The 22,118-nt window shown below is 49.1% G+C and overlaps 1 protein-coding gene and 1 pseudogene across 2 annotated transcripts in view; both read right to left on the reverse strand.

The window, feature by feature from the left end:
• Positions 1–1,458: 1,458 nt before the first annotated feature.
• LOC311128845 (ankyrin repeat domain-containing protein SOWAHC-like) lies at positions 1,459–7,523 on the reverse strand (annotated as a pseudogene). Its single transcript has 4 exons — positions 6,845–7,523; positions 6,594–6,693; positions 2,427–2,716; positions 1,459–1,575 (listed from the first exon to the last, which is right to left on the reverse strand). The product of its transcript is annotated as an ankyrin repeat domain-containing protein SOWAHC-like (transcript).
• Positions 7,524–17,363: 9,840 nt separating this feature from the next.
• The window catches only part of LOC311129001 (E3 ubiquitin-protein ligase SH3RF3-like), a 104,761-nt gene continuing 100,006 nt past the window's right edge, over positions 17,364–22,118 (reverse strand). The window contains exon 9 of the mRNA XM_084161236.1: positions 17,364–20,179. Within this exon, the coding sequence (XP_084017362.1) occupies positions 20,011–20,179 (169 nt within the window). The 3' untranslated portion in view covers positions 17,364–20,010. The remainder of the gene's footprint in view (positions 20,180–22,118) is intronic.

Consider the following 22,118-nt stretch of genomic DNA (forward strand, 5'->3'; position numbering starts at 1 on the left):
TGAGAAGTAACAAAGATAAAGAGGTTACTTATGTGGATAAACTTACCAACATTGTCGAAATCTGACTGCAGCTTTCTTCGTCAATAAAAATATCCACTTAAAATAAACAGCCACGGACCAATGGCGAGCATCAATGGGTATAAATTTATATAAAGAAACGCTCATATCAGAAAACGCCCCGAATTGCAGTCTGCAATTACATCCTTCCCGACTCATTGGGAGGTAGACTAGAGCAGACCCAAAAGTTTCACGTTTTATTAGTTGTATGTACGGGATACGCATGGTATACGTCGTCCAACAACATGCTTAATTGCAGGTTCCATTCAGCAACGAGCATTAGAGCGGTCGGGGACTGATGTTGGGCGATTATGCCTGGCTCGCAGTTGGCGATTCATCCCAAAGGTGTTTGATGGGGTTGAGGTCAGGGCTCTGTGCAGGCCCGTCAAGTTCTTCCACATTGATCTCGACAAACCATTTCTGTATGGACCTAGCTTTGTGCACGGGGGCATTGTCATGCTGAAACAGGAAAGGGCCTTCCCCAAACTGTTGCAGCAAAGTTGGAAGCACAGAATCGTCTAAAAGATAATTGTATGCTGTAGCGTTAAGATTTCCCTTCACTGGAACTAAGGGGCCTAGCCCGAACCATGAAAAACAGACCATCGTTTCCATGCTCCAGAGTCCAATGGCTGCGAGCTTTACACCACTCCAGCCGATGCTTGGCATTGCGCATGATGATCTTAGGCTTTTGTGCGGCTGCTCGGCCATGGAAACCCATTTCATGAAGCTCCTGACTAACAGTTCATGTGCTGATATTACTTCCAGAGGCAGTTTGGAACTCGGTAGTGAGTGTTGCAACTGTGGACAGACGATTTTTACACGCTACACACTTCAGCACTCGGCGGCCCCATTCTGTGAGCTTGTGTGGCCTACCACTTCGCGACTGAGCCGTTGTTGCTCCTAGACGTTTCCACTTCACAATAACAGCACTTACAGTTGACCGGGACAGGTCTAGCAGGGCAGACATTTTAAGATCTGACTTGTTGGAAAGGTGGCATCCTATCACGGTGCCACTTTGAAAGTCACTGAGCTCTTCAGTAAGGTAATTCTACTGCCAACGTTTGTCTATGGAGATTGCATGGCGGTGTGCTCGATTTTATACACCTGTCAGCAACGTGTGTGGCTGAAATAGCCAAATTCACTAATATATATATAGTGTAGATAGAAACTGTCTCTGAGCCTGTTGGTATCAGACCTCATGCTCCGATACCGTCTGCCGGATGGTAAGGGAGAGAACAGCTAGTGGCTGGGGTGTGTAGGGTCATTGATGATGCTACGTGCCTTCCACAGGCACCGTTTCATGTAGATGTCCTGGATGGGTGGGAACCCGGTCCCAGTGATGTACTGGGACGTCTTCACCACCCGCTGGAGGGCCTTGCAGTCGTGGGCGGAGCAATTGTCTTACCAGGCCGTGATGCAACTGGTCAGGACGATCTTGATGGTGCAGCAGTAGAAGGCCCGGGGCGGCATGCCGAATTTCTTCAGCCGGTTTAGGAAGTAGAGACGATGTTGTGCCCTCTTGACAAGAGTGGTGGTGTTGTTGGTCCATGAAAATCCTTGGTGATGTGGACGCCGAGGAACTTAAAACTCATGACTCTCTACTGCAGTCCCGTTGATGTGGATTGGGGAATGTTCCCTTCTCTGCTTCCTGAAGTCAACAATCAACTCCTTTGTTTTGCTGACGTTGAGGGAGATGTTGTTGTCATAACACCACAATGTCTCCTCCAAATAGGCTGACTCGTCATTGTTGTTTATCAGGCCTACAACCGTGGTGTCATCAGCAAACTTGATGATGGAGTTGGTGTCGTGCAAAGCGACGCAGTCGTGGGTGAACAGGGAGTACAGCAGAGCACTGAAGACACACCCCTAGGGGCCCCTGTGTTAAGAGTCATTGTGAAGGAGGTGTTGTTGCCCGTCAGGAAGTCCAGGATCCAGTTGCAGAGGGTTTTGAGTTTGGTGTCAAGCTTGGAAGGAACAACTGCATTCTTACATAGGTGTACCTCTTGTCCAGATGAGTTACGTCCGTGTGAATAGCGATGGAATTACATCTTCCATGGATCTGTTAGAGCTGTAGGCAAATTGGAGTGGGTCCAATGTGCCTGGCATGCTGGCCTTGATGTGGGCCATGACCAGCCTTTCCAAGCACTTCATGACGGGGCGATAGTCATTTGGGCATGTCACCTTCTTTTTCTTGGGCACTGGGACAATGGTGGTCTCCTTAAAGCAGGTGGGGACAGGGACAGGGATGCCATCTAGGCCGGCGGCTTTGTGAGTATTCACTCTTTTGAGAGTTTTCCTCACGTCAGCCTTGGAGAGCGAAAGCACCTGGCTGCTGGAGCAGCGAGGAGTGAGGACAGCACAGTACCTACCTGTGTGTGTCCATGCATAGTGGCCAGGTGAAGGGGAGTGTACCCAGCACTAGAGTGTGCATTAACATCCACAGGAACATTGTTCTACTTGGCTTGCTCCAGTAGCTGTGTCAACAGCTCCTCGTTGCCCTGCTTGGCAGCCCAGTGGAGGCTGGAGAAGCCCATCACAAAGTCCCTCTTGGTCCTCAGGCTGGGGTCCAGGATTAGCAGTGGATACGAACATTCCACTGGCAGTCTGAAGCACACAGCATCCCCTCGTGCTCCAGGGGATCCAGGGCCACCGAGACACAGTCAAATCAAATCAAATCAAATCAAATTTTATTGGCCACATGCGCCGAATACAACAGGTGCAGACATTACAGTGAAATGCTTACTTACAGCCCTTAACCAACAGTGCATTTATTTTTAATAAAAAAGTAAAATAAAACAACAACAAAAAAGTGTTGAGAAAAAAAGAGCAGAAGTAAAATAAAATAACAGTAGGGAGGCTATATATACAGGGGGTACCGGTGCAGAGTCAATGTGCGGGGGCACCGGCTAGCAGGGACGGCCTGTTCAATAGGGCGATATGGGCGACGCACTGCCAAACGGGAAAAGGAAGGGATTTTTTTTCTAATCAATTATATCACGGCAACAGTAGTTATCAGTGTTGTAATCTGATCTGACTGCCACTAAATGTCAAATCAGGCTAAAGTCGTGCTTCAAATGGCCCCGCCCGTTTTTGGGCGATTTCAGTCAGGTTGAAAATCGCCCAGAAGTCTCTCATAGCCTGTCATGTAAAATCTATTTTTTTCAAATTTCAAAGCTTTCAATACATTCTCTATGGGTGTCTGTGGGCTTGCACTTACGCGCTTTCGTCATACGTGACGTAACCATGAACGTAACTAAGCAAATAGCGGCTAGCAGCGTCTCTTTGCGACCTGCAGTGTGGCGTTATTTTATGTTTTTAATTTGTACACTTAGTGGCGTTATTTTATGTTTTTAATTTGTACACTTAGTTTACAAACATTCTGCCAACCATGGATTTCGAGTGGTGGGTTTTGGACTGATCTTGTTGATCGTGTACATACCCGCTACGAACGGACTAAATAATGAAAACGTTGCTGGCAGCGGAATCCAATACAGCTGGGAGACTTGGCTGGATGACAGAGTCCCGGACAGAGAAGTGGAGCCGGCCGGCTTCACCCTGGTCGGAGCGGACCTCGATCTGACAGTCACAGGGAAAATCGATCCTGGTAAGAGAGCGACTCTGTACCCCCGAGCCCCGACATTGAACTGCTTTCTGTGTCACTGTGACCTTACTATCTGCCCCGTGAGTTCCCCCAATTGTTTGTTACCGTTGTGTACTGTTGATAATCACAAGTTTACTGGAGAACTGAGACCAAGTAGAGACTTTGGACAGGGTGGATATGGTATAATAAAGGCAGTTTATTCAGAGGTAAAGATATCTGGAATCGCGTGCACGGACTCGTTCGTCAAACTCTTAGGGAGCTATCTGAAGAGAGCCCCGAAAACATTGTGTGCTGACATTTTATACAATAAATGATGTAGGTTGAATCTAGTAGTTCTGATCTTCTGATTGGTCCTGATGAGTTGGGCGAGGTCCCCTCCACTGTTGCATTGGCTCTGAGTCGGGTTCTCTGTCTTCAAATGTTCAGCCTAAAGAGAGGGGATTTTTGTGTGTGTGTGTGTGTGTGTTTAACAGTGATGATGTGTGTGTGTGTGTGTGTGTGTTTAACAGTGATGATGTGTGTGTGTGTGTGTGTGTTATCAGTGATGATTTGTGTGTGTGTGTGTGTGTGTGTCCTCAGAGCAAGAACTCGTGAGTTGGAAGAACTGAGAGACATATGGCGTGGGTGTTGTCCTTGGCCACCTGCTGACAAGGCTGACAAGATAGGACTCTTTTGTCCATTGTTATAGGATAGGAACAGCATTGATTGAAAACAAACGCCCAACACAAAATGGGTCATGCACAAGATTTTAGTCAGACCAAGCTATAATATTATATATTTACTACGACAGTACATTCAACCAAAAGCTAATATAACAAAGGCATCAGAGATTATTTATAATCTGTCACAGAAACTGGAATCCATCTCCCCAGATCAGTCAATAAATGCTTCTGGTATTGACTTATATGCTGCCCCTGTCTTCATGTTGTTGCTGGACATATCTTTTTTAAAATGTGTGTAGGTCACCTAAATCATCAGAAAAATTGCCCCTCCTGAGAATTTTTTCAGGAGCCGCCACTGCCGGCTAGTTGAGGTAGTTGAAGTAATATGTACATGTGGGTAGAGTTAAAGTGACTATGCATAAATAATTAACAGAGTAGCAGCAGCGTAAAAAGATGGGGTGGGGGGGCAGTGCAAATAGTCCGGGTAGCCTGATTAGCTGTTCAGGAGTCTTATGGCTTGGGGGTAGAAGCTGTTGAGAAGTCTTTTGGACCTAGACTTGGCACTCCGGTACCGCTTGCCATGCGGTAGCAGAGAGAACAGTCTATGACTAGGGTGGCTGGAGTCTTTGACCATTTTGAGGGCCTTCCTCTGACACCGCCTGGTATAGAGGTCCTGGATGGCAGGAAGCTTGTGATGTAGTGATGTACTGGGCCGTACGCACTACCCTCTGTAGTGCCTTGCGGTTGGAGGCCAAGCAGTTGCCATACCAGGCGGTGATGCAACCAGTCAGGATGCTCTCGATGGTGCAGCTGTAGAATTTTTTGAGGATCTGAGGACCCATGCCGAATCTTTTCAGTCTCCTGAAGGGGAATAGGCTTTGTCGTGCCCTCTTCACGACTGTCTTGGTGTGTTTGGACCATGATAGTTCATTGGTGATGTGGACACCAAGGAACTTGAAGCTCTCAACCTGTTCCACTACAGCCCCGTCGATGAGAATGGGGGCGTGCTCAGTCCTCTTTTTTTTCCTGTAGTCCACAATCATCTCCTTTGTCTTGGTCACGTTGAGGGAGAGGTTGTTATCCTGGCACCACACGGCCAGGTCTCTGACCTCCTCCCTATAGGCTGTCTCATCGTTGTCGGTGATCAGGCCTACCACTGTTGTGTCGTCGGCAAACTTAATGATGGTGTTGGAGTCGTGCCTGGCCATGCAGTCATGGGTGAACAGGGAGTACATGAGGGGACTGAGCACGCACCCCTGAGGGGCCCCCGTGTTGAGGATCAGTGTGGCAGATGTGTTGTTACCTACCCTTACCACCTGGGGGCGGCCCGTCAGGAAGTCCAGGATCCAGTTGCAGAGGGAGGTGTTTAGTCCCAGGATCCTTAGCTTAGTGATGAGCTTTGAGGGCACTATGGTGTTGAATGCTGAGCTGTAGTCAATGAATAGCATTCGCACGTAGGTGTTCCTCTTGTCCAGGTGGGAAAGGGCAGTGTGGAGTGCAATAGAGATTGCATCATCTGTGGATCTGTTGGAGCGGTATGCAAATTGGAGTGGGTCTAGGGTTTCTGGGATAATGGTGTTGATTACATTTACATTTTAGTCATTTAGCAGACGCACTTATCCAGAGCGACTTACAGTTAGTGAATACATATATTTTTTTTTATACTGGCCCCCCGTGGGAATCAAACCCACGACCCTGGCGTTGCAAACGCCATGCTCTATCAACTGAGCTACATCCCTGCCGGCCATTCCCTCCCCTACCCTGGACGACGCTGGGCCAATTGTGCGCCGCCCATGAGTCTCCCGGTCGCGGCAGGCTGCGACAGAGCCTGGATTCGAACCAGGATCTCTAGTGGCACAGTTAGCACTGTGATGCAGTGCCTTAGACCACTGCGCCACTCAGGAGTAGGTCAACATTCACAAGGCCGCAGGTGAGCCATGACCAGCCTTTCAAAGCACTTCATGGCTACAGACGTCAGTGCTACGGGTCGGTAGTCATTTAGGCAGTCATTTAGGCAGGTGGTCTGCTTGAAACATGTTGTTATTACAGACTCAGTCAGGGACATGTTGAAAATGTCAGTGAAGACACTTGCCAGTTGGTCAGCACATGCTCAGAGTACACGTTCTGGTAATCCGTCTGGCCCTGCGGCCTTGTGAATGTTGACCTGCTTAAAAGTCTTACTCACATCGGCTACGGAGAGCGTGATCACATAGTCATCCGGAACAGCTGGTGCTCTCATGCATGCTTCAGTGTTGCTTGCCTCGAAGCGAGCAGTCCCCGTCCCTGTGTGCAGACGACAGCAGGGAGGCGGAGTCACCTTCGCCACTGACAGTCTCTGAGACGAGAGCCGCGGTTGATCAGAGTCCAACGTACCTGGAGACAGACAAAGACGGAAAGGAACAATTAGTAGGCTACATCTTGGAAATGGCTGCCTAAACAACTTGAGACCAGAACCAGTGTGGAAAATCTGTACAAAAAACTAAAACACAAAATAATGGTGTGTGTGTGTGTGTGTGTAGCCTACCTGTGGGGAGCTGCTCATCATCAGCTCTATTAAGTTCCTTCGGCTGCTCTTGGGGGTGTTCCTGTCTCCGTCTAGCCCCTCCCACCCGGCGTCCTCTGTCAGAGCGCTGGACAGCAGTTGCCCTCTGGGAGCCCCGGGAGGTCCTCCTACTTCCCCTCACCTGCACATGGCCAGCTAACACACCTGAGTCTGTCCCTATGTTGGAGCTGACTCTCTCCTCCTCCTGTCTCTCAGCTTCACCTTTCCACCAGAAAAGGTATAATCACTGATTGTATCTTCAGTGAGGACCATGATGATTACTGTTTGATTCCACGTCATTATCAAGCCCAGATCGGGTATCAGGTGCATTTGAGTCTTTTTCAGGTGAATCACATTTATCACTAGAATTTCTGTTGTCATCTCGGCTGACACTGCTGCTCCCATCTCATTCTCCCGGTTCAGATAGTGCTGCGCTGTCCCCACCACACACCCTGTTGCCATCACTGAGCTTGTGCTGCTCTCCTTCAAACACAAATTTCACTCCATCCTCCAGCTTCACGAAAGCAGTTTAACCTTTCATTGTACAGTGTTTTCTTTGATGGAATAATTTATTCAAAATGATCAATCAGGTCTATGTTTGACCACGCCTCCTCTCTGTTAGGAACAGCAGCACAGCTTGTTCTGTGGACTCAGTCGTCATTTAGAATAGTGGAAATAACTAGCACGATAATAACGATTTAAAAGCCGATGACAGCATCATCATCATCATCCTCATCCCTGCTCTCTGATTCTCTCCTCCAAGGGACCCACCGTGTGTGACAGGTAGGGGTTGCAGTAGCCATTTTGGATCCAAAGTTCCATTTGAAATTAACAGAGGATCAGTCCCTGACAGAACCATCATGGTAGCAGTGGCAGTTTTTGATTTGGATAATACCAATTGTTGTATTGGAAGAACAATACTTTTTTCTTTATTAACGACACAGGTTTCTTCGCTATCACTCTAACATGCCCACTTTCCTGAGCTCGCATAACAACCCCGTTCTGTCAAAGTACGGTGGCCCTTCAGGATAACAATACAGTGAGTCAAAAGACCCACACAACAAACTCACAGGAGCTAAATAACGAACATAACATTTCTCCCCCCTCCCAAAGCCTATTTATGAAAGGTAGTATCAAAGTCCTGAAAATGCCCAGGGCGTGCACGAGCCCTGACAGGTCTGTGCTCAGGGACAGCCAGAGCTGGCTGTTGTTCAGGAGGCTGAGTAGGTGGCATGGCAACAGGAATGTCCCGCCTGACCCTGGAGCAGTGGCTACGTTCAGTGTGTTAATGGGAACAGGAACCCTGCGTAGACAGCTGGTGTGCCAACGAGATCCATCTGCCAGTTGAAATATCACGGGGCCCAGTTGACGACTGACCTGACTTGGAGAGCACCAGAACGTGCTCAGTTTGTTGGCCCGATGTGGTCGACGGGCTCTGACCCAGTCAGACATCTCGATGATTGGTAGCTGAGTTCTGTGCTTCTTGTCAAACCTCTGCTTCATGTCATGCTGATGCTTCTGCACTGAAGGCCCAACTGCTGGGCGAGGTGGCATTTCCCTTAGTGGGCGAAGTCTGGTGAGGGGCAGCACATGCTCACGCCCCAACATGAGTGAGGTGGGGGAGACTCCCATAGTGGAGTGACAAGCTGCGCGGTAGTGAAGAAGGGTCTGGGAGAGTGCAGTCCCCAGAGAGCACCCTTTGACTATGTGCGCGCACAGTCCATTTCTTTAGGGACTGATTACATCTTTCCACCCCCCTGTTCACCTGCGGGTGATAGCAAGCAGTTTGGATGTGGGTGACACCTTTGGCTGCGAGGTAAGAGGTGAAGTGGTTAGACAGGAACTGGGTTCCACTGTCTGTGGTAATGGCCGAGGCAGGCCCCAGCGAGCAAAGAGCTGATCCAGAAAGTTGACTATGGTCTCCGCTGTGACTGTGCCCATTGGAGTGACTTCGGGCCATTTAGAGTGAAGGTCATACAGCACAACGAGGAACCTTTGATGGTGTGGGACGTTGTGTAGCTCCACACAGACGTCGAATTGTAGGTGCTCCCAAGGCCTAGCTGGCCAGTCCAGGGGCTGTAGAGGGGGAGGAGCAGGTGGGCCAGTCTTCCCACTGATGTGGCATGACGTGCAGGACCTGACAAGCTTTTCAATGTCACGATCTATGCCAGGCCACCCCACCATGTCACTGTTTCAGTTTGACGATGCCGAGATGACCTTCGTGCACCATCGCCATTACACGACCCTTGAGGGCCGAAGGGATCACTGCACAGTGGCCGCATGCGATGCAGGCATCCCCCCAGCATGATAGTTCGTTTTTCATACGTGAGAATGACTCCAGTTTTGATGGGATATGGGAAGGCCATCCGTTCCTGATGTACTCAATGAATGTGCTTAGTGATGGTTCTGCAGTCGACGCGTCCTCGAGTTCCAGCAGGGACACTGTGTTCTGTAGAGGAGAGTAGACAAGATGCACCAACTCCTCTTCACCATCTGTCACCATCTGAGTAGATGAGCTCTGTGTGGTGATGAGGCGGGACAGGAAGTCTGCTACAACATTGTATTTTGAACTGTACTTGGAAATCTTTGTAGGCGATCTGACCACCTATGGAGACAGAGGGGCCTGTGTCCCCTGCCAGTGGTGGACATCAGGGCTGTCAGGGCTTGATGGTATGTTCTGACGGTGAAGGAGTGACCATAAAGGTAGAGATGCCACCGCTCACAAGCCCAGATGCAAGCAAGAGCCTCGCAGTCCCCTACTGAGTACTTTTGCTCTGTCCGACTGAGAGCGCGAGAGGCGAAACTATGGGCTTTTCCACGCCATCATCCAACTGAGACAGGACTGTCCCCATAGCCACTGCTGAGGCGTCTCAAGTCACCAGCGTGGGGCAGTTCAAGTGGAAATGAGCCAGTGTCGGACACGTGGTGAGCAGACGTTTTAGCTCCTCGATCACTGCCTGACAGGCCGGAGTCCAGTTCCAAGGAGCGTCCTGCTTAAGAAGCTGTTGCAGCGTTGATGTGATGAAGGAGTATTTTGGGAGAAACCACATGTAGTAGGTGGTCATACCTAAGAATGATGCAAACTGTGAAGCTGATGTGGGGGCGGGCACTTTGAGGATGGCATACACATTCGACTGCAGCGGAGAGATGCCCTTTGAAGACACCCGGAACCCAACAAAGTCTATGGCTGACACTGACAACTCACACTGTGTGAGGTGATGGTAGTTGAGGCTGATGAACACCTGCCGTAGGCGCTCATCATTAGTAGCAACGTCTGACCCATGCACCACAATGCTATCTAGGTAGACCACAACACCAGGGCAGCCAGCAAGGACAGTGGTCATGATCTTCTGAAAGCAACTTGCTGCTGAGCTCAGGCCAAAAGCCATGAGCTTGTAGCGACACAGTCCAGTGTGAGTGATGAAGGCCGTTAAGAACTATGGCTTGTCAAGGGAACTGGTTAAATGAAAACTGAAATCTGGATGACTAACCAGAATAACCTAAAGTTTTTTGGCAAACTCCAAAGTCCTCTGATAATAGTAGTCCCGTGTGAATCGACATCCCTGTGTTTTGAAAACAATAACTGTCACGTTCGTTTAAGGACGGGTCAGACCAAGGCGCAGCGTGAAATGCGTACATGTTTATTTAAATGATAAACACACGACAAAACAACAAACCAACGAATCGTGAAGTCCTAAGGCTACACAACAAACCTATACACGGAACAAGATCCCACAAATAACGAGTGCCAATAGGCTGCCTAAGTATGATCCCCAATCAGAGACAACGAGCGACAGCTGCCTCTGATTGGGAACCACACCGGCCAACATAAATCTACACATACTAGAACATACACATAGATATACACAACATAGAAAACCACACCCTGACTCAACATATAAGAGTCCCCTGAGTCAGGGCGTGACAGTACCCCCCCCCCCCCCCAAAGGTGTGGACTCCGACCGCACAACTTTTACATAACAGGGTAGGGGCCGGGTGGGCATTCCGCCTCGTAGGCGGATACGGCTCCGGGCGTGACGACCACATACTCTCCGCCTCCCTGTTGCGACCGGAGCTGGACCGGGCACCGGTGGAGCGGACTGCTCAGGCTCCGGACTGGAGCCGCTGACCGAAGCTGGACTAGGCACCGGTGGAGCGGACTGCTCTGGCTCCGGAGTAGAGCTGCTGACCGGAGCTGGACTGGGCACCGGTGGAGCGGACTGCTCTGGCCCCAGAGTGGAGCAGCTGACCCGTGCGGACGGGCACGGGCCGTGCCGGACTGGACACACGTACCCCTGGTCTGGTGCGAGGAGCAGGCATGGGCCGGACCGGACTAGGAACACGCACCACTGGCTTGGTGCGAGGAGCAGGAACGGGCCGGGCCGGACTGGCGACACGCACCACTGTCTTGGTGCGAGGAGCAGGTAGGGCCGGGCTGGACTGGCGACACGCACCACTGGCTTGGTGCGAGGAGCAGGAACGGGCCGGGCCGGACTGGGAACACGCACCACTGGCTTGGTGCGAGGAGCAGGAACGGGCCGGGCCGGACTGGCGACACACACCACCAGCTTGGTGCGAGGAGCAAGAACAGGCCGGGCCGGACTGGCGACACGCACCACCGGCTTGGTGCGAGGAGCAGGAACGGGCCGGGCCGGACTGGCGACACGCACCACTGTCTTGGTGCGAGGAGCAGGTAGGGCCGGGCTGGACTGGCGACACGCACCACTGGCTTGGTGCGAGGAGCAGGAACGGGCCGGGCCGGACTGGGAACACGCACCACCGGCTTGGTGCGGGGAGCAGGAACGGGCCGGGCCGGACTGTAAACACGCACCACCGGTCTGGTGCGAGGAGCAGGAACGGACCGGGCTGGACTGGCGACACGCACCACCGGCTTGGTGTGAGGAGCAGGAATGGGCCGGGCCGGACTGGGAACACGCACCACCGGCTTGGTGCGGGGAGCAGGAACTGGCCAGGCCGGACTTTAAACACGCACCACCGGTCTGGTGCGAGGAGCAGGAACAGACCGGGCCGGACTGGGAACACGCACCACTGGCTTGGTGCGAGGAGCAGGAACGGGCCGGACCAGACTGGGAACACGCACCACTGGCCTGGTGCGAGGAGCAGGAACGGACCGGACCGGACTGGGAACACGCACCACAGGCCTGGTGCGAGGAGTAGGAACGGGCCAGGCCGGACTGGAAACATGCACCACAGGCCTGGTGCAAGGAGTAGGAACGGGCCGGGCCGGACTGGGAACACGCACCACTGGTCTGGTGCGAGGAGCAGGAACGGACCGGGCCGGACTGGGAACACGCACCACTGGCTTGGTGCGAGGAGCAGGAACGGGCCGGGCCGGACTGGGAACACGCACCACTGGTCTGGTGCGAGGAGCAGGAACAGACCGGGCCGGACTGGGAACACGTACCACTGGCTTGGTGCGAGGAGCAGGAATGGGCCGGGCCGGACTGGGAACACGCACCACTGGCTTGGTGCGAGGAGCAGGAACGGGCCGGGCCGGACTGGGAACACGCACCACTGGCTTGGTGCGAGGAGCAGGAACGGGCCGGACCAGACTGGGAACACGCACCACTGGCCTGGTGCGAGGAGCAGGAACGGGCCGGACCAGACTGGGAACACGCACCACTGGCCTGGTGCAAGGAGCAGGAACGGACCGGGCCGGACTGGGAACACGCACCACAGGCCTGGTGCGAGGAGCAGGAACGGGCCGGGCCGGACTGGGAACACGCACCACAGGTCTGGTGCGAGGAGTAGGAACGGGCCGGGCCGGACTGGGAACACGCACCACTGGTCTGGTGCGAGGAGCAGGAACGGACCGGGCCGGACTGGGAACACGCACCACTGGCTTGGTGCGAGGAGCAGGAACGGGCCGGGCCGGACTGGGAACACGCACCACTGGCTTGGTGCGAGGAGCAGGAATGGGCCGGGCCGGACTGGGAACACGCACCACTGGCCTGGTGCGAGGAGCAGGAACGGGCCGGGCCGGACTGGGAACACGCACCACTGGCTTGGTGCGAGGAACAGGAACGGGCCGGGCCGGACTGTGGAGGAGGACTGGAGGTCTGGAGCGGAGAGCTGGCACAACCCGTCCTGGCTGGCTGCCCACTTTCGCACGACACGTGCGGGGCGCTGGCACAGAACGCACTGGGCTGTGCATGCGCACTGGCGATACAGTGCGTATCTCCTCACACCTGGGTTCCTTTATTAATCCTCCTTTTCCCTACGAGCCTCCTGCAGTGCCTCCTCTTAACTGGATCTCTCCCACTTTATTCTATCTATCAGCCCCCGTAATATGGTGGCCTCCTCTCTTACCCTGCAGATCCGATCCTTCTCTCTCTCTCGGCACTCCTCCTCCAGTGAGGACTCCTCCGGGAGCCCCCACGAGTTAGGGAACAGAAACTCATCGTCGTCGTCATCCTCCGACTCCTCAGTATAATACTGTTCCCACTCTTCTTCCCATGGTCGTAGGGAATCAATCTGGAAACCCACCGGGTGCGGTGGTCGGGGCTCCTCTCTCTCGCTCCCCGACCACCCCTTTAGCCCCCCCAAAATGTTTTATTGGGGCTGCTTCTCGGGCTTCCTCCTCTGCCACCTTCTGTGTTGCCGTTGCTCCTCTCCTGCCTGGGCTTCCTTCTTCGCCCAGGGTCCTTTTCCCGCAAATATCTCCTCCCAAGACCAAATCTTCCCCACCTGTGTCCAGTGTGTTCGGTCCTCCTGGGCACGCTGCTTGGTCCGTGTTTGGTGGGATCTTCTGTCACGTTCGTTTAAGGACGGGTCAGACCAAGGCGCAGCGTGAAATGCGTACATGTTTATTTAAATGATAAACACACGACAAAACAACAAACCAACGAAACGTGAAGTCCTAAGGCTACACAACAAACCTATACACGGAACAAGATCCTACAACTAACGAGTGCCAATAGGCTGCCTAAGTATGATCCCCAATCAGAGACAACGAGCGACAGCTGCCTCTGATTGGGAACCACAAAGGCCAACATAGATCTGCACATACTAGAACATACACATAGATATACACAACATAGAAAACCACACCCTCTCAACATATAAGAGTCCCCTGATTCAGGGCGTGACAGTACCCCCCCCCAAAGGTGCGGACTCCGACCGCACAACTTTTACATAACAGGGTAGGGGCCGGGTGGGCATTCCGCCTCGGAGGCGGATCCGGCTCCGGGCGTGACGACCACATACTCTCCGCCTCCCTGTTGCGCCCCTGGTCTGGTCTGGACCTTGGCGCGCTGCTTCCCCTCTCCTTCGGGCGTGACAATAACTGATTCGAAAAATTTAACGAAGTGCATTCGGAAAGTATTCAGACCCCTTGACTTTTTCCACATTTTGTTACATTACAGACATATTCTAAAATGGATTAAATTGTTTTTTTCCCTCATCAATCTACACACAATACCCCATAATGGCAAAGCAAAAACAGTTTTTATACATTTTTGCAAATTAATAAAATAAAAAAAAGATATCACATTTACATAAGTATTCAGACCCTACTTTGTTGATTAACCTTTGGTCTGAGGTCCTGATCACTCTTGAGCATGTTTTCATCAAGGATCTCTCTTTCCCTCGATCCTGAGTCTTCCAGTCCCTGCCGCTGAAAACATCCCCACAACATGATGATGCCACCAGCATGCTTCACCGTAGGGATGGTGCCAGGTTTCCTCCAGACGTAACGCTTGGCATTCAGGCCAAAGAGTTAAATCTTGGTTTCATTGGACCAGAGAATCTTGTTTCTCATGGTCTGAGAGTCCTTTAGGTGCCTTTTGGCAAACTCCAAATGGGCTGTCATGTGCCATGAAGGCCTGATTGGTGGAGTGCTGCAGAGATGGTTGTCCTTCTGGAAGGTTCTCCCATCTCCACAGAAGACCTCTAGAGCTCTGTCAGAGTGACCATTGGGTTCTTGGTTACATCCCTGACCAAGGCCCTTCTCCCCCGATTGCTCAGTTTGGCCAGGCGGTCAGCTCAAGGAAGAGTCTTGGTGGTTCCAAACTTCTTCCATTTAAGAATGATGGAGGCCATGTGTTCTTGAGGACCTTCAATGCTGCAGAAATGTTTTGGTACCCTTCCCCAGATCTGTGCCTCGACACAACCATCTCTATAGCACTCCACCAATCAGCCCTTTATGGTGGAGTGGCCAGATGGAAGCCACTCCTCAATAAAAGGCACATGACAGCCCGCTTGGAGTTTGCCAAAAGGCACCTAAAGACTCTGACCATGAGAAACAAGATTCTCTGGTCTGATGAAACCAAGGTTGAAGCGTCACATCTGAAGGAAACCTGGCACCATCCCTACGGTGAAGCATGGTGGTGGCAGCATCATGCTGTGGGGATGTTTTTCAGCGGCACGGACTGGGAGACTAGTCAGGATCGAGGGAAAGATGAACGGAGCAAAGTACAGAGAGATCCTTGATGAAAACCTTCTCCAGAGCGATCAGGACCTCAGACTGGGGCGAAGGTTCACCTTCCAACAGGACAACGACCCTAAACACACAGCCAAGACAATGCAGGAGTGCTTCGGGATAAGTCTCTGAATGTCCTTGAGTGGCCCAGCCAGAGCCCGGACTTGAACCCAATCGAACATCTCTGGAGAGACCTGAAAATAGCTGTGACATGCACTGTCAACTGTGGGACCTTATATAGACAGGTGTGTGCCTTTCCAAATCATGTCCAATCAATTACATTTAACACAGGTAGACTCCAATCAAGTTGTAGAAACATCTCAAGGATGATCAATGGAAACAGGATGCACCTGAGCTCAATTTCGAGTCTCATAGCAAAGGGTCTGAATACTTATTTAAATAAGGTTTTTCTGTATTTTTTTGCTATGTATACATTTGCTAAAATTTCTAAAAACCTGTTTTCACTTTGTCATTATGGGGTATTGTGTGTAGATTGATGAGGATATATATTTTTTAAATCAATTTTAGAATAAGGCTGTAACGTAACAAACTGTGGAAAAAGTCAAGGGGTCTGAATACTTTCCGAATGCACTGTATATATATATATATATATATATATATATATATATATGTGTATGTATGTGTGTATGTATGTATGTATAAACAATTTTTTTACAGGGGGCAGTTTGGAAAAAACGTATCCCGTGCGAATAGGGCTATAGTCTTAATAATAACTCCTGCAAAATTATAGGCACAATTTGGACTTGGGAACAGGAGTGGAGAAAAATGATTTATTTATTTCTGCATCTTTAGAGAATGCAATGCTCAGTTCGATACGATCAGTAGAGGTGCTGTCTTCATCATAAAAGCATCATAAAAGTATTTAAACCACATAAAATATGCATCGAAGCCGAACTGAAATATTTTCAGAAACACGTTGGGTCGTTTTCACAGCTTTCTTTTTTTGTCATTTGGACATTTAGCACAGAAAATCTTTCCAGTTTTTTTTGCTTTGTATTTTCTTCCAAGTCAATAAACGTCTTTGCTCCGCGAAAGATGACAGAGAACTTTACCGATGTCAACTAGATTGAAGAATTCATTCTATCGATTTATTACATCATTCTGTTGAGCAAGGGTTTATTTAGTCTTCTAGGGCAACATATAATGACAAGAGAAGCTGCATGTATCTAATAGCCTACCAAAATGTCAGAAATTATAAGCAGAAACGTATCAAAATCAGGGAAAACAAAATCCTGCACCCCCTATCAAAAAATCGTCTTTGACTGTAGCCTATAGCGCATTTTCTATAATTGCGGGTTAGGGTCGGGTGCGGGCCTCAGATTTTCACTTTATCACATATAGTCGGGCGGTTGCGGATGGGTTATTAGCAATTGCGGGCGGTGCGGGTGAACAAACAGCTGACCCGCACACCACTTGTGTTTGTGTGTGTGTGTGTGGAGGCAGTGGATGAAGCATGGGAGTGGGTAGTGGGCTGGGTTGTCCATGTGGAGTTGGAGGAAGGGGAATCTGGGATGGGCTGACTTTCACTGTATCCTGAGGAGAAACACACCAACACAGAATCTGGCATGCTGAAGTGCTGTTGGCATCAGAGTAGTGTTGACTAAAATGGTGATCAGTGTCCTTACAGCACAGTGTCTTCCTCACACACACACAAACACACACACAGGCAGACGTGAGTCTCTCTACCCTGTGATGACACACAGTGTCACACACACCTCTCCACCTACATAAAGTGTCTGTTGGCATGCCAGGCCTCAGCTTTACTCTAAATGCAAATGTAAGGTGATTATTCATGACAGCCTCGCTGTCACCCACCTCCACTGGGACTAAGAGAGGAAAGAAGAGGAGAGAGAGGGAAGTGATGGAGTGGAGGGGGGAGGCAGTATGGACATATAAAGGGTTTGTCATCAGGCAGAGGTGACACAGGTTGGTTTAAAATAAAGGCATTTATTGGGAAAATGCACTTGACATGAAAAACCAACCAAACCACAAGGTCATCAATACGAGACAATGTTTAATGATCACATGGTAGAACGCTGGTAACGAGTGCAGGGTGACTGGCACCCACGGAATATAAATAATCTGCACAATATATATATATATATATATATATATATATATTTATATATATCTCTTATTTTCTGTTACAGTAATGTAAAACTTCTCTCATAGTTAGACAGCATGAGATTCCATGCTTAACAAACCCCTTGTAAAGTAATGTCAGTGGTACAGCACTCACACCAGACGGTCCAGACAAACCAGAAACACAGTCCACCTGAACACACTGATTCATGGGAACTGGGGAGCATGAATAGCAAGATGGCTGCTGTGTGGTGTCTGGGTCATGTGGAAGTGCTCTATCTCCAACATGGAGGGCTTGTGCTTTAGCTCCATAGACAGACAGTAGAAACAGACAAACAGGCTGGCCTTATGGGTTCAGGGATGCAGCTGGCTCATCTGGGGCTAAGGGTTGTTTCTGGACCGGGCCGAAGAGTTTATCCACAGCAACAACATCAACACGTTTCACTGATACACTCGCTCTCTCTGAGGAGGAGGGGAGAGACTGGGACCCATCCAGTCCTTTCACATCAATGAGTGTGTGTGTGTGATTGTGTGTGTCGGGCCTGATGGAAAGGTTCTAATCTCATCTGAATCTCTGGGTGTTCTCATCTGTCTGTCACCCAACTCTGGGATTACCCAGACTCCCCTGCTGCTGCTACTCCAATCAGAACCAGATGGTCTCTCACATACACACACACACACACTTTAGGCTGTATGGATCTAGCCTGATCCCATCTGTATATGTGTTGTAACCGACTTGTTCTGGCCTTCCCAACTCTGTGTGCTTCACTATATCTTCCTGACCTGTAGACTTCTTTACTCTTCTAAACCAGTTGATCCTACTTCTGTTGGGGTACAGTTGTTGTGTGCTTAGTAAATGAGAGAGGAGCTGTGTACTTAGCCAATGAAAGAGGACCACCGTTGTGTGCTTAACCAATGAAAGAGGAGGTTTGAAGTAGATTGCCAGACGTGGGGTATGTTTAAATGAAGAACATTTGGGACCATTGGTGTGCTTCTTTCCCAATGTAGAGCTGCCACATGGCTGGTATTACCAACTACTGTTCTCTCTCACTCGCATGCATGCACGCACACACACGCATACACACACACCGACCAGAAAGAACAGGTATCAGGTTAGCCAGGGTACTTCTGTAACCAGTACGGCCTGTTTCTAGCCATACCACACATTCATACGGACACTGATGTTTAAAACAAATACACACTGAAGCAGTAGAAAAATACTGTGTGCTGCTCGTTGTGCCTTCAGTAGTTGCTGGCGCCTCCTGATGATGTCAACATCAATAGTCATTGATGAGGTTGATGAAAGACCCTTCCCATAGCTGTCATGTGTGGAAAAAGGCCCCAGCTCCTATGAGGCTGGTTGGAGCTGGGGTGGCCGTGTGTGCAGAGATGGGCAGTATTTCTGTTACATGTATTTGAAATATGTATTTAAATGACTTCTGAGTATTTTGTCATTTGTATTACATTGGGCTGAACTACACGCCAATGTACAGTATTTTGTAATAAGATACTTTAGAGAGCTGTAATTTGTATTTTCAAAATACTTTTCTATACCATTTTTCTTATAGCAGTTCACCATTTTGTGGCCCCCTTTCACCATGCATTGGAATCATAAGTCTGGCCCCGTGTAGCTCAGTTGGTAGAATATGGCGCTTGCAATGCCAGGGTTGTGGGTTCGTTTCCCACGGGGGGCCAGTATGAAAATGTATGCACTCACTAACTGTAAGTCGCTCTGGATAAGAGCGTCTGCTAAATGACTAAAAAATTATAATAATAATAATAAAAAAAATAAAGAAAATGATGGCACTATGGTGTGATAAGATTGTCTGCTAAATGATCTAAATATAAATGTGTATGTAATAATGGACAAGTATTATTCTAATGAGCTCCGCCCTGAAACAAGGTTTCGTCTAGAAGGGATACAGCTTTTGTCAAAATTGACTTTTCGTAGCAGGTTTAGTAGAATTAACGTAGCAGGTTAGGAGAATTAGGTTAAGATGTATCCCATCTAGACATGACCCCGAAACAAGGCCAACAATAATACCTAGTGTGCTTTGCAGTTCGTTTTGGTGTGTTCATTTTCACATATATACAGTATTTTGGTCATTTAGCAGACGCTTATCCAGAGTGACTTACAGTCAGTGCATTCAACTAAGGTAGATAAACAACAACATCACAGTCATAGCAAGTAAAACGTTTCTGTAACCGTCACTGAGAATGTTGTTGCTGTTCGGGCCGGCTACTTGCAAATGTATTTTTGTATTTTAAAATACATTTGGGGATGCAGGTAAACTTGAGGTTAGAGCATTGGGCCAGTAATCAAAAGGTTTCTGGTTTGAATACCGGAGGCGACAAGGTGAAAAAATCTGTTGCTGTGCCCTTGAGCAAGTCACTTAACCCTAATTGCTCCAGGGGCGCTGTACAATGGCAACCCTGGCCGTGACCCCACTCCCTGAGGGTGTCTCAGGGGGAGTTGGGATATGGAAAAAACAAAAAATGTCCATTACACACTTTGTAATTGTATTTAGTAATTTCTGCCCATCCCTGTGTGTGTGTGTGTGTGTGTGTGTGTGTGTGTGTGTGTGTGTGTGTGTAGCGGTCCTATTCAGAAGATCTCTACGAAGCTGCCGGGGAAGAGGCCAGTGCGTCCAGTCCTCTGCAGAGTTCCTTTATACCAGCCATCTTCTCTCTTCTTATGAACAAACACCACGTCTCCCTGTCTCAGCTCGATCTCCGCCTCGCTCTGAGGGGGGTAGGGCACCACCACGCGATACCTAGGGAGGGAGGGAGAGGGAGTTATGAATAATGACCCACTGGGCACGACTCTATTTTTGATTTATGTACATTTGGTTGAGTTATCAACTAACTTGAATTAAATGTGAAATCAACAAAACATTTCACCATGACATTGGATTTAGGTTAAAGGTTGGCAGAGATGGGCAGTATTTCTGTTACATGTTTTTGAAATATGTATTTAAATTACTTCTGAGTATTTTGTAATTTGTATTACACTGGGCTGAACTACACTACAATGTATTTTGTAACAAGATAGTTTCGAAAGCTGTAATTTGTAGTTACAAAATACTTTTCAAAATACTTTCACCCTACATTGGTATCAGAAGTCTGATGGCACTATGGTGTGATAAGAGAGTCTGCTAAATGAACTAAATGTATATGTAAAAATGAACAATTGCAAAGCATTCTCAGTATTACTCTTATGAGCTCCGCCCCGAAAGAAGGCCAATGACAAGACCTAGTGTGCTTTGCAGTTGTTCATTTTCACATACAGTGGGGAAAAAAAGTATTTAGTCAGCCACCAATTGTGCAAGTTCTCCCACTTAAAAAGATGAGAGAGGCCTGTAATTTTCATCATAGGTACACGTCAACTACGACAGACAAAATTAGATTTTTTTCCTCCAGAAAATCACATTGTAGGATTTTTAATGAATTTATTTGCAAATTATGGTGGAAAATAAGTATTTGGTCAATAACAAATGTTTCTCAATACTTTGTTATATACCCTTTGTTGGCAATGACACAGGTCAAACGTTTTCTGTAAGTCTTCACAAGGTTTTCACACACTGTTGCTGGTATTTTGGCCCATTCCTCCATGCAGATCTCCTCTAGAGCAGTGATGTTTTGGGGCTGTCGCTGGGCAACACAGACTTTCAACTCCCTCCAAAGATTTTCTATGGGGTTGAGATCTGGAGACTGGCTAGGCCACTCCAGGACCTTGAAATGCTTCTTACGAAGCCACTCCTTCGTTGCCCGGGCGGTGTGTTTGGGATCATTGTCATGCTGAAAGACCCAGCCACGTTTCATCTTCAATGCCCTTACTGATGGAAGGAGGTTTTCACTCAAAATCTCATGATACATGGCCCCATTCATTCTTTCCTTTACACGGATCAGTCGTCCTGGTCCCTTTGCAGAAAAACAGCCCCAAAGCATGATGTTTCCACCCCCATGCTTCACAGTAGGTATGGTGTTCTTTGGATGCAACTCAGCATTCTTTGTCCTCCAAACACGACAAGTTGAGTTTTTACCAAAAAGTTCTATTTTGGTTTCATCTGACCACATGACATTCTCCCAATCCTCTTCTGGATCATCCAAATGCACTCTAGCAAACTTCAGACGGGCCTGGACATGTAGTGGCTTAAGCAAGGGGACACGTCTCGCACTGCAGGATTTGAGTTCCTGGCGGTGTAGTGTGTTACTGATGGTAGGCTTTGTTACTTTGGTCCCAGCTCTCTGCAGGTCATTCACTAGGTCCCCCCGTGTGGTTCTGGGATTTTTGCTCACCGTTCTTGTGATCATTTTGACCCCACGGGGTGAGATCTTGCGTGGAGCCCCAGATCGAGGGAGATTATCAGTGGTCTTGTATGTCTTCCATTTCCTAATAATTGCTCCCACAGTTGATTTCTTCAAACCAAGCTGCTTACCTATTGCAGATTCAGTCTTCCCAGCCTGGTGCAGGTCTACAATTTTGTTTCTGGTGTCCTTTGACAGCTCTTTGGTACTGGCCATAGTGGAGTTTGGAGTGTGACTGTTTGAGGTTGTGGACAGGTGTCTTTTATACTGATAACAAGTTCAAACAGGTGCCATTAATACAGGTAACGAGTGGAGGACAGAGGAGCCTCTTAAAGAAGAAGTTACAGGTCTGTGAGAGCCAGAAATCTTGCTTGTTTGTAGGTGACCAAATACTTATTTTCCAAC

The sequence above is a fragment of the Coregonus lavaretus genome, assembly GCF_964263955.1.
Source record: "Coregonus lavaretus genome assembly, chromosome: 5".
Lineage (NCBI taxonomy): Eukaryota > Metazoa > Chordata > Actinopteri > Salmoniformes > Salmonidae > Coregonus > Coregonus lavaretus.